Source organism: Leptodactylus fuscus, chromosome 4 (genome assembly GCF_031893055.1).
Source record: "Leptodactylus fuscus isolate aLepFus1 chromosome 4, aLepFus1.hap2, whole genome shotgun sequence".
Taxonomy (NCBI): Eukaryota; Metazoa; Chordata; class Amphibia; order Anura; family Leptodactylidae; genus Leptodactylus; species Leptodactylus fuscus.
The window spans coordinates 188,280,482-188,293,741 of record NC_134268.1 but is presented as its reverse complement, the minus strand read 5'-3'; the positions used below and the strand labels follow the sequence as shown (position 1 = coordinate 188,293,741).

General features: G+C 42.9%; 1 protein-coding gene across 8 annotated transcripts in view; it reads left to right on the top strand.

Moving 5' to 3' along the window:
- KMT2C (lysine methyltransferase 2C) overlaps positions 1 to 13,260 on the top strand; it is a 161,790-nt gene that overhangs the window by 44,885 nt on the left and 103,645 nt on the right. For all 8 annotated transcript variants that reach the window (XM_075271513.1, XM_075271509.1, XM_075271512.1 and 5 more), the window contains exons 2-3: positions 4,667 to 4,755; positions 8,649 to 8,787. In XM_075271513.1, the coding sequence (XP_075127614.1) occupies positions 4,667 to 4,755; positions 8,649 to 8,787 (228 nt within the window). The remainder of the gene's footprint in view (positions 1 to 4,666; positions 4,756 to 8,648; positions 8,788 to 13,260) is intronic.

Sequence of the window (13,260 nt, the reverse complement as noted above, 5' to 3'; positions counted from 1 at the left end):
AGCCCTTACACTGAAGTCAATGGAAATGGACAGATGGAGGAGGCACCGTCTATTCCTGTTACTTGCGTTAGTTTTTGTCCTGATCATCCCATGACAAACAACTGCAATGGACTATAATAACGGTAGTGTGAACATAGCCTGACTTATCATTTACACATTCAGTCCAGGGGGCGGTCCGATTAGGGATTGACATCTCGGGTGACCAGTCACTGATGGGATCAACCACTGGACTCCATTACTAAGCATAGAAAGAAGAGAAGAATAAATAGATAAATTGCAAGTTATAGTAAATTTTTATTGCACATCAATTTGCTCAGCATAACGTTTCTGCAGCTTGCACGGCATCTTCATGGTGACACGTTCCCTTTAAGGCCTTTTGCATAGTTGCTTTTTCCCATTTTAGATTGATTTGTACCGTTCTGCACAATATGTTGGCGCTATATAAATAAAATGTATTATTTATTATTATTATTATTATTATTATTGTTATATAACAGTGGTGAACCTTTTAGAGACTGAGTGCCCAAACTGCAACCCAAAACCCGCAAAGTGCCAACACGGCAATTTAACCTTAATAATGTGCGGATCCACAATTGCACACAATTACCTACCTGCAAAATATGGTCATACGAATGGAGCTTTATAGAGCTTTCTGCTCCACTGTGACCCCCCACACAGTATAATCTGCTGCACAGTGGTCCCCACACAGTACAATTTGCTCCACGGCAGCCCCCACACAGTATCATCTGTTACTCGAATGGTGCCCAAAGAGAGGGCTCTGAGTGCCACCTCTGGCACCCATGCCATAGGTTCGCCATCACGAGTATATAACCTTTTAAGCAGTGCTTCAGTATAAAGCATGGGAGAAGCACAGCACAAGCACGTTCAGCCTCTGATGAGACAACAGACATATCAGTTTAGTTACGCCAGATTAAAGCGATTTTCCAGGACTTCTTAATTGATCCTAGGATCAATGTATGGATAGGTCATCAATGTGACCTGAGCAGGGGTCTGACACCTGGGCCTACAGCATGAGCACTATGGCCTCTTCAATACTTTCCAAGCACAGCGTCATACGTTTGTGCTACGTCTGTGCTTGGTATCAGAGCTCAGTTCATTCACTGGAATTGAGACTTAGTTGTGATAAGGCCGTGTGATGGATGAATGTGATGTCACATGACCTATAATTTGTGCTAACGGACATCCATTTAGTGTGTCAGTCAGAAAAGATAGAAGAGACTACGACTGAAGGGTCAGACTACAGTTGTCTTTTACCATGGGAACATGCAGTCTGCATAGCAGCTATAGAAAACAAATGGTAGGGAAATATTAAATAACACCCAATGCAACATGGCTTTATTTTTTTTTTATATGCATTGAAAGAATTTTTTTTTTGTAAGTTACTAAGTACGAACTTAGTAGCACAACTTAATAACCTGCGTCCTGGGTGTTGGGGCCCACATTGATCTGATAATAATAATGTATCCTAAGGATTTGCCATCAATATATTTGGCCCACAAAACCATTTTGGGCCAGGGACATACATTGCGTATTTGCAGCACATTATCCACTGTAAAATCTTTGACTACTTTTTGTGGTGGGCAGCTCTGTAGAAGACATATACGAGGCCTAGAATACGTCCTTAGCCATAGAGCCTGATATTCAGGACTATTATCTGGATCAAGCACTCCTAGGAGTTTCTGGAATTGTTTCATTGTTGACTAATTGTACCTTTAATGCAGAATAAAAGCTGTAGCTTAGTGTTGCCCAAAAGTATTGGCACCCCTGCAATTCTGTCAGATAATACTCATTTTCTTCCAGAAAATGATTGCAAGCACAAACTCTTTGGTATTAATATCTTCATTTATTTTGCTTCCAATGAAAAAAGTCAAATCATTGATCATTATACACAAAACTCCAAAAATGGGCTGGACAAAAGTATTGGCCCCCTCAGCCTAATACTTGGTAGCACAACCTTTAGACAAAATAACTGCGAACAACCGCTTCCAGTAACCATCAATGAGTTTCTTACAAGGCTCTGCTAGAATCATAGATCATTCTTCTTTGGCAAACTGCTCCAGGTCCCTGAGATGTGAAGGCGGCCTTCTCCAAACTGCCATCAAGAGATCTCTCCACCATGTTTGACTGTAGGGACCGTGTTCTTTTCTTTGAAGGCCTCTTTTTTTTTCCCCTGTAAACTCTATGTTGATTCCTTTTCCCAAAAAGCTCTACTTTTGTCTCATCTGACCAGAGAACATTCTTCCAAAACATTTTTTGCTTTCTCATGTAAGTTTTGGCAAACTCCAGCCTGGCTTTTTTATGTCTCTGGGTAAGAAGTGGGGTCTTCCTGGGTATCCTACCATACAGTCCCATTTCATTCAGACGCCGACGGATAGTACGGGTTGACACTGTTGTACCCTCGGACTGCAGGGCAGCTTGAACTTATTTGGATGTTAGTCGAGGTTCTTTATCCACCATCCGCACAATCTTGCGTTGAAATCTCTCGTCAATTTTCCATCCATTTCTATGGAGGTTAGCCACAGTGCCATGGGCTTTAAACTTCTTGATGACACTGCGCACGGTAGACACAGGAACATTCAGGTCTTTGGAGATGGGCTTGTAGCCTTGAGATTGCTCATGCTTCCTCACAATTTTGCTTCTTAAGTCCTCAGACAGTTCTTTGGTCTTCTTTCTTTTCTCCATGCTCAATGTGGTACACACAAGGACACAGGACAGAGGTTGAGTCAACTTTAATCCATTTCAACTGGCTGCAAGTGTGATTTAGATATTGCCACCACCTGTTAGGTGCCTCAGATAAGTAACAGGTGCTGTTAATTACACAAATTAGAGAAGCATCACATGATTTTTCAAACAGTGCCAATACTTTTGTCCACCCCCTTTTTATGTTTGGTGTTGAATTATATCCAATTTGGCTTTTTGACAATTCTTTTTGTGGTTTTCCATTGAAGGCAAATTAAATGAAGATGATAATACCAAAGAGTATGTGATAGCAATCATTTTCTGGAAGAAAATGAGTATTACCTTACAGAATTGCAGGGGTGCCTATACTTTTGGCCAACACTGTATGGGCAGGGCATTGCTGTAAGAAGTCCTGAATATGCTGCCAAAAACCGTGCAGCCGAACCGGGGAACAAAAGTCAACTTAGCAATCGTTCACACTGCCCTGTTTTATTTAGGCTGATACAAACAAGTGGCACTTGTCCTATGTGCAGTCAGTCAATGTAATAGAGCCATTATCTGCAAATAATTTATATGGTGGATACCTTGTATTTCCTTCTTTGTAAAAATGTAAATATACTTTATTCACTCCAGTCCATTGTTCTTGTAGAGTGTACACTAGTCATTGCTGTTCTGTATGTTCTTCATTTAAGGGATCCTATCAGTCAGACACAATTTTTTTTGTAGGTACCATGTCGGAATAGCCTTAAGAAAGGCTGTTGTTCATCTACCTTTTGTCCTCTTCTCTGCGCCACCGTTCGCCTACAATCCCATTTCTTGTCGGTATGTAAATTAGTTCTCTCGCAGCACTGGTAGCGGGCCCCAGCGCTCAGACAGCACTGGGGGCACCCCCAATGCTGCGAGAGAACTCTTTCCAGCACCGCCTCCTCTTCTTCAGCAGCGTCATCTTCAGCCTCTTCTTCCAGCGGTGGCTTATAACTTCTAAGGCCTTGGGCAGAGCAGACCGCGCATGCCCACAGGTCACGAGAAAATGGCCACTTGCACAGTATTGTAGCGGCCATTTTCTCGTGGCCTATGGGCATGCGCAGTCTGCTCTGTCTGAGCGCTGGGTCCTGCCCCCAGTGCTGCGAGAGAGCTAATTTGCATATAATTTATTTTTATTTATTTATTTATTTTTGCATAGATGACTCTCAGGTTAGATCTGGCAAATATAAGAACACACAGCACTGCGCAAATCTAGTGTAGTATATAGACACGAAACAGGTGTGCACTCACCTAGGGGTGTTATGTAGTGGTACCTTGAATAGCAAACAGTACACGTCCTCATAGGCAGCTGCTGGAACACCTCCACACAAAGGGAAGGGAGAAGAGCAATGTACTCCAAGGACCACAGAACAAAATTCAGTGCTCACCAAGAAGTCTTCAAAACTTGAAATTTATTGGTAGCCAAACACATAACGCTTTTCAGGGCCATAGTCCTGAAAAAGGGGCACCTATAGCCCTGAAACGTGGTGTTTGGCTACCAATGAAGTTCAAGATTTGAAGACGTCTTGGCAAGCGCTGAATTTTCTTCTTTGGTCCTTGGAGTACATTTTTCTGGTTAGATGCCCAATTTACTTAAGAAAGTTGACTGGAATTCGAAATACCATACTGAGGACGTATCTACAAGATAGGCCATCATTATGTGATGCTTCATGATCCGACTCCTGAACCCCATAAAAAACATCTGTTCTAGCAGACTTTGTATCAATCTGCTCAATACTGTTCCTGTTACATCATGATCTTAGGATATGTACTTGATATTGATGAACTAATAAAATGAGATACATCCATGATGTGCGGGTCATGCTCAGATATATTGCGGTGCTCACATAGATCAGTGAATCCTAACAAAAAAAACTAAACATTTCTAAAACTTAGCTTTCTTTGTTGTGGTGTTTCATTGGAGTCATCTTTTTGTTTCTAGGCCTCGGAGTAGAGGAAAGACTGCTTTGGAGGATGAAGATAGTATGGATGGACTGGAGGCAGCAGAACCGGAAAACTCTGCTGACACAGGTTAGTTGTCCAGTATCCTATCTGTCTGTCTGTCTATCTATCCTGTCTGTCTATCCTGTCTATCTATCTATATAGTTCTGACTGCATTTCCTGGACTGACCATTGTCACGTTGGATATAGGATGTGCTGCATCATAGTGACCCGTTGAATGACTGGAGTACTACTATGCTAACATAAAGTTGTGATTTTGGTACAGTAGTGATGTTGTACAGCTGGAGGAAGGCCTGAATGTCAAGATGACGCAGTTCTGTGCTTTTGAGCTCTCCAATAAGGCACTACAATTTTTTTATTTTTTTTTTAATATGTAAATTGTGAGCCACATACAGGGATCACAATGTTCATTTTTTCCCCTATCAGTATGTCTTTGTAGAATGGGAGGAAACCCACGCAAACATGGGGAGAACATACAAACTCCTTGCAGATGTTGTTCCTGGCGGGATTCAAACCCAGGACTCCAGCGCTGCAAGGCTACAGTGCTAACCACTGTTGCCCAAAGCACTACAATTTTTTTTTTTTTTTTTTCCCCTGGCAGTCCCATCAATGATAAAGCACCATTTCTGGTCCGTGCCATTTGACTGTTGCAGCCAATCACAGGCTTTATTGAACAGCGTCAGCAGCCGTGAGACATTTGTGCTCTGTTGACCCAAGGCCATTGATTGGCCGCAAGCAGTCATGTGAATAACAAATTGGATGTCGATACGTTTTTTGGGGGGTTTTTTTAGACCTTTATCCCATGTTTTCCTCTTATGCCATCTTGAAATTGGTTAAAAGCTGCCTCAACTCTTACTGCATAATACGTGGAGTTTTTATAAATAAAAATTCACGTTTTTTGTTTTTTTTTTTACAATTTTTTTTGTGTATTTTTTTCCAAGCACTTTTAAGTAGGGATGAGCGAGTACTATTCGAAACGGCCGTTTCGAATAGCATGCACCCATAGGAATGAATGGAAGCGTCAATTCATTCCTATGGGTGCGTGCTATTTGAAACGGGAGTTTCGAATAGTACTCCCTCATCTCTACTTTTAAGCACTTCTGTAAACCTGACATTGACTTGCAGTTTGTTTGCTGACAGTAGTTGGACATAACACCGAATAATCCAAGGCCTTGCCGCTTACATGATGGGCTTTCTCTTTATTATTTATCTCTACCCGTGTGGTGTTGTGCAGCGTAACTAGAGGCGCCAGCTCTCCTCATTGTATGTATATTGTGTTTGCCCTTTATTTATGATGCACACAGAATGAAGGGTAAGGACACGGTCAAAGTATTTCTTATGCTGTTTATTGAAACCCAAACCAGGAGTAGATACTGAAGGGTGAGAGGACAAATGGTGCAGCCCAATATGAACCACAAAGATGATGCCGCACGCCACAAGACCGCGATAGTCAGTGACTGGATCCTCTTACTCGTGTTACTATTGCGGTGATCAACATGGGATTTCTACGGTTTTTACAGGCTTAATGACTGATAACCTATCCTTAAGATACGCCATCCATTGAAGATTGGTGGGGATCAGACACCTAGGACCCCCGCTGATCAACGTTTTGCAGAGACTTCAGCAGCACACTGCGGCTTCAGGCTGGGCGCTGTACATTGTATAATGGCTGTGTTTGGAATCGCAGCATAGCCCATTCAGAGAGCACGGCTGCCGCATCTTACAGATAATCCATGGGGGTCCAAGGTGTATGACCCCGCATGATGATCTATCCTAGGCATAGGTCAGAGTCTAATAAGTCCTGGGCCTGGTTTTTTTTTTTTATCTTATGTGTTGCGAGAATATTTAGCTACCTTATTGCAGAATGCTTTTGACATTCCATGAGAGGTTTTTATATAACTATAAATATATTTCTTTGTCTTTAATTTTATTTTTTTTTTGATTGTATTTTGTGTTGCACTGTGTGCTTTTCCTGTTCGCAGGGCGGGTGTTCGCCCTGTACCTTGTATTTGTTTTTTCTTTTCTTATTGTAAAAAATTTTCAATAAAAATTTGAGTTACAAAAAACTATAAATATATGTTTGAGAAAGGGGAGGCTTAGTATTGAAGGAGGAGGCACATGGAGCAATGCCCTTATGAATGTATGGCAGAAATGCAGCTGTCTTATTGTAGCCAGTTTAGATAGTTACCAGGAGATTACTGTCTATGCCGACCCACTTTCTGCATACGCTTGTATGTGTTCTGCATAAGCAAAGTGGAGGAAGTTGGTGCCAGACACCTCTAATGGCAGCCTAACACCCCAGTAGCAAATGGGTCAGTCAATTGAAATACAGTGCCTGGTCCTCTTCTACCCCAATATCTTCTGGCAGGGCAGTGATCCTATACACATTAGATGGCTAACTGGTCCTTCTAACATTGGCGGGTATGGCCGCTAAGAATCTGATGGATATGGCCACTAAGAATCTGATGGGTTTGGCTGCTAGGAATCTGATGGGTATGGCTGCTAAGAATCTGATGGGTGTGGCTGCTAAGAATCTGTTTGGTTTGGCCACTAGGAATCTGATGGATATCGGTGCTAAGAATCTGATGGGTATGAGCGCTAAGAATCTGATGGGTTTGACCGCTAGGAATCTGATGGGTATGGGTGCTAAGAATCTGATGGGTATAGCCGCTAAGAATCTGATGGGTATGGCCGCTAAGAATCTGATGGGTATGGCCGCTAAGAATCTGATGGGTATGGCCGCTAGGAATCTGATGGGTTTGGCCGCTAAGAATCTGATGGGTATGGCTGCTAAGAATCTGTTGAGTTTGGCCGCTAGGAATCTGATGGATATGGGTGCTAAGAATCTGATGGGTTTTGGCCGCTTATGAATCTGATGGGTTTGGCCGCTAGGAATCTGATGGGTATGGGCGCTAAGAATCTGATGGGTTTGGCCGCTTATGAATCTGATGGGTTTGGCCGCTAGGAATCTGATGGGTATGGCCGCTAAGGATCTGATGGGTATGGCCGCTAAGAATCTGATGGGTATGGCCGCTAAGAATCTGATGGGTATGGCCGCTAAGAATCTGATGGGTATGGCCGCTAAGAATCTGATGGGTATGGCCGCTAAGAATCTGATGGGTATGGCCGCTAAGAATCTGATGGGTATGGCCGCTAAGAATCTGATGGGTATGGCCGCTAAGAATCTGATGGGTATGGCCGCTAAGAATCTGATGGGTATGGCCGCTAAGGATCTGATGGGTATGGCCGCTAAGAATCTGATGAGTATGGCCGCTAAGAATCTGATGGGTATGGCCGCTAAGAATCTGATGGGTATGGCCGCTAAGAATCTGATGGGTATGGCCGCTAAGAATCTGATGGGTATGGCCGCTAAGAATCTGATGGGTATGGCCGCTAAGAATCTGATGGGTATGGCCGGACATTTTCACACGTGTTACATTTTAGTGTCATCAATATTCCATCTGTGGGGGTTTGACTCCTGGGGCCCACACAGATCAGCAGTCCCCGGACATCGCGGCTCTCGGTACTATTACATACTGTGAGGCACACCGCTTACATGCCATACAAGATGTAGTGGTGAGTTGTAGGTCCTGCAGCCTTATCCTATACACTACAATGGGACAGCGCTGCAATGCCTATCCTCACCTAAGGCCGTTGTTTTCCCCCCACAGGGGAGTCGGGCACCGGAAAATGAAAAAGGAATGCCTAAAGGGAATTAAATCTGTCTGGAAATTGAAAATGTTTCCTATGTTTTTATTGAAGTTTGATTGATTATAGGTGTGTATTTTGGCTTAAAATTACACTATATCTAAAAAAAAAAAAAGTGTTAAGAAATACTCCAAGTAATAGGTTTTTGATTGTGAATTTACGGATGTCGTGAATGCGGTTTTTGATTCTGAGGATATTTTAACAGTTCTTCGTGTTTTCTATCTGTTCATCAATCTCTTTTCTGTATTTTCTAGATATTAAAGAACAATCTGTGGAGGAGTGCGCCCCGACTGAGGTGACGGACACTGCGCAGCTAACACCCGTTCTTCAGCGTTCTCTGTCCGAAGAGTCCGAGCGCTCCACTGCCTCTGTGGGGGTTGAAGCCAAAAGCAGGTCCGTATGTACTGTGCCGACTGGTGCTGAGTCAGTCTGGGGGATGGGTATCTGTGGACGTGAATAGAGATGAAGGGGACGCTGGGAGTGGGGATGAGTTGTGAAGCCTTAGCAGCCCGCACAAGCAGCTGCCGAACTCCATCCTGGGTGTCTTAATAAGTGCAAGATGGGGATCAAGGCTGCGGCCTCCCACGTACTCTCCTCTGGTTAACAATTGTGGGAGTCTGAATACTGGGAAGACTGCTTTGTACTGGCTGCTGACAGGTTTCCTTCAGATCCTGAGGAGCTTCTCTCTAACCATTGTTTTCAGTATTGTGACTGGCCGAAGGTGGGAGTTTCTTTCTGTAGGTCACGAGGTCAATCCGATAACCCCCGGGAATCTGCAGTTTTGGAAATATGTACGTGTAGTTCTGCTTTTGGTAGTAATTAGTGTCTGTGTGACTGTGAGTGTCCTTGTGTGGGTTTGGAGGTGACACTTGTTTCTGGTTTGATTTGTGCACAATACATGAAATAGAGGAAAAATGAAATATCTGGAATATTCTAGTGTTATGCTGCTGTAGAAGGAGAGGCTGCTACTTCTGCTTCCCCTCCCCCCCAAATCTTACATGACCAGGAGGGTTTATCTATGGAACAAATAGCAACGCTCTTTAATGAACGCCAATAGATGAGGCTAGGGTCACATTTGCATCGGGCTTTCCGTCGTTCAGGTCCATCGGGGGAGAGCCCATCCACTAAAACCCCTAAAACAGCCGCTCCTGTTCTAACAAAATGAGATTTACATTTTCAATGTGACTGGTTCCCATTAAGCGAGTTAAGCACCCATCAAATGTTTCTCATTGACATCTAGCTTTTTCCTTACACTTCTGCATCTCTTATACATAGTCTATAGCGGTATCCGCCTGTGACTTGTACAGTGTGGCTGTATTATTACCACGTGTAATAAATGAAACATACAATACCATATTACTGTCTGAGGGTGTGAACGGACTACGACAGTCATCTATTCGCAGAACATTGTGGTCGCCCCTGAAATACGCTGAGGAGTATGGGTTTTAACCCTAGGGAGCATTTTTTTCCCCCTTTTAATTGTAATTTTGTTTCACTGAGAGTTCAGAGGATTTATTTTCTTATTGGCAGTCGCAGTTTGGTGATGATATCAGAATTGTTAATAGCCAGTTACCCGTCGGTGCGCCACTTCTAAGTACACGAGGCAGTCTGATGGTATTGATGAATGTTCTAGTGGAAATACCGTACTCTCCTGGGATGCTTCGGGTTTCCAGAATTCACATGGTTTCTCATAGAACAGGTCTCCAGAGATTGTACCAGTTCTAACATAAAATATATATATATATATATATATATATACACTCTTTTATGGCAATATTTAGACCTGAAGATTAGAGTATAAGAAAAGCAAAACCTTTGCCAATGATGGCAAACCTTTTAGAGACAGAGTACCCAAATTGCAACCCAAAACCCACTAATTTATCAGAAAGTGCCAACACGGGAATTTAACCTTAATGATGTGCAGATCCACAAATACAGACTTGCAAAATACAGTCATGTGAATGCGATTTTATAGAGCTTTCTGCTCCACTGTGACCCCCACACAGTCCAAACTGCATCAAAGTGACCCCCATACAGTATAATCTGCTGCACAGTGGTCTCCACACAGTATAATCTGCTACACAGTGGCCTCCACACAGTATAATCTGCTGCACAGATGGATGCTCAAAGAGAAGGCTCTGAGTGCCACCTCTGGCACCCGTGCCATAGGTTCACCATCACGGCCCTAGTAGATGACCAGCCTCCATTGCACTCTAGTATTAGATAGGCTTCAGTCTAAGGCCAGCTTCACATGTGTCCGATCTATGAGATAAAGACTAAATGTCAGCTGTATTTCCTTGACTGAATACTGAGTTGGGATTCCAAGCATCATTGTCATCCAGGTCTTGCTGCAGCACTCCAGTTGTGTACTAAGAATAAGAGCACAGGACAGAAGAGTTGCAGAGTGGTATGGAGTCATGGATGACACTGATGCTGGGAGTCTGGGAAATACAGGGGAAATCCAGTCCACATCCCACAAACTGAACTGCTCTGTGTGTATCCAGCCTTAGGTGAGTGGGATCCACCGCTATCAGACATTTAGGGTATATGGTGGATGTGCCATAAATGTCTTTTATTAAGGTCACGGGTCACTCCCCCCCTTCCCTGCACGATGACCTCTGCATAGGTCACAAAGCATTCCTACAAGATTCCCTCATACAAATCAATGACCAAGTTTACAGGTTCCTATGACCCATGTGGTCACAGTAAAGAAAATCTCTGAATACTTGTAACCGCTCAGAGAAGATGGCCACCCCATAATCATGTATAGAAAATACAACAGGAAATGCCCCAAAAGAGAATAAAAACGGATGAACAAAAAAAAAAAAAAAAAATCTGTCGGTATCTGGTTTTAATTTGCAGAAAATATAGTTAAGTTCCCTTTAAAGGGTCTGTCAGCAGTTGGTAGCTGTCTTCTGTTCTGGTTGGCTGCTACAGCTGTAAAGTAGTTCAGTGCACTGTTATTTTGTGTCCCGCCCCTTTTGCACTTGTAAGAGTGATGACCAATTCAATAAGTTTTTTTTTTTTTTTTTTTTTTTTTTAATTATGGAATTCTTGTCCCGAGGTGTGTTTCAGATTTTTTCATAACTACCGACCGCCTCCCTGTATGCCAGGATTTACGCGTTCATCGACTTTTCCCAGAGAACACGCCTGCTGGCGTGTTCTGTGATCACTACAACCCGCCAGCAGTTTTTCCTTTTCATTTGGGATTTTACGTTGCGGTGGTGCCCTGTCCCCCAAAAGAGTATTCACCTATATCAGAATCTACCAAGTTGTATATAGCCATGTATATAAAACCTCCTCCCCCTTGTTTTGGAAGCCGAGACCCTTTTTACTTTAATTGCCACAAAGCAATTCTCATATAACTGATAAAATGGCTTTTTTCCTCTCCAGATGTTGTTTTGCTCAAACGACAACTTTTATCTCGTGCACTTGAGGGGAAAAAAAATCAATAGTAATTACTGTATCACCAGGGCACGGCTAATATGATGTGTTTTAAGGCATGTGAGTCACGGTACTGGTCACCGAGCCAGCGTCAAGTGCCGCAGACTCATTTACTGGTGAGTAATGCTGTAATGTTCCTCTGGACCTCTTCAGCTCTGCTGCAGTGTTTGCCTTATATAATGCCAAGGAGATAACTGAAAATCCCTTATATCAAATTTTTCTGTGTGTTTTTTTTTTTTTTTTTTTTTTTTTTTTTTTTTTTAAATTCCCGTAAATCATTGAAGTCATAAAAATGTGACGTTATCGCCAACCTGTCACAAAGTGCTATAAATATGACCTTTAAAATCACTGGAGAGCCCATTTTTTTATGTAGATTGTGAGCCCCATATAGGGATCACAATGTACATTTTTTTCCTATCAGTATGTCTTTGTAGAATGGGAGGAAATTCACTCAAACACGGGGAGAGCATACAAACCCCTTACAGATGTTGTTCCTGGCGGGATTCGAATCCAGGACTCCAGCGCTGCAAGGCTACAGTGCTAACCACTGAGCCACCGTGTTGCCCCCTAAAAAGTGCACATTTTTATCACAAATCAGCCTTTTTAAGTAATGGCACACAAAGTAGACAGACCGGGCCATTGATTCCTTCAGGTTTATCAATTACGCCAGTTCTCTGGCAGAAGTGATGTCAAAAATCTGCAGCGGCTAGGAGCTGGACCCCAATGAATGCGCCTCCAATACAACGAGATATACACATTGTCTAAAATTAGACACCGATTCCAGCAGACCAGGAATTGTCATACCAGCAATATGGAAAAGTGATCAATATCAGATCAGTGAGGGTCTGACGCTCAGCACCCCCACCGATCAGCATCTTTATTAGTTACAGTGATCCACTTGAATAAAAGATTCAACACCCGGCACAGTCACTAGGGAGTAGATGGTGTGAGACTCACCACGGCACCACAATCCCTTCATACAGCTGATCGGCAGGGGTGCCATGAATCAGACCCACATAATCTGATATTGATTGCCTGTCCTAGTGATAGCCTCAAGGGAATTTCAAGATACGAATATTGGTGGCCTAAGGCCAAATGGTGGTGGATGTCTGCAGTCCTGTTATGACTAAGGCAATCCTCCAAGGCTGTAGGATGGGCAGGAGAAAGCTCCGACTCCTCCGTTTCTCCACAGCCCCACTGACTCCTTCGTAAATGGCAACAGTCATGGTCACACGGGAGCAGTAAAAATCCTCCAATTCATGAAAGAGCTAGTGTTTGATTCCTATGGAAGTAAATAGGTAGAAAAAGATCTAATCTTAAATATCTAATTTATTTCATAGTAATTCTAGAAAATAATTCATCTTTTTACTTTGAAGCTGAAGTCAGCAAGGTTCTTTTTTTCTAACCCCCCCAAAGCTGGCC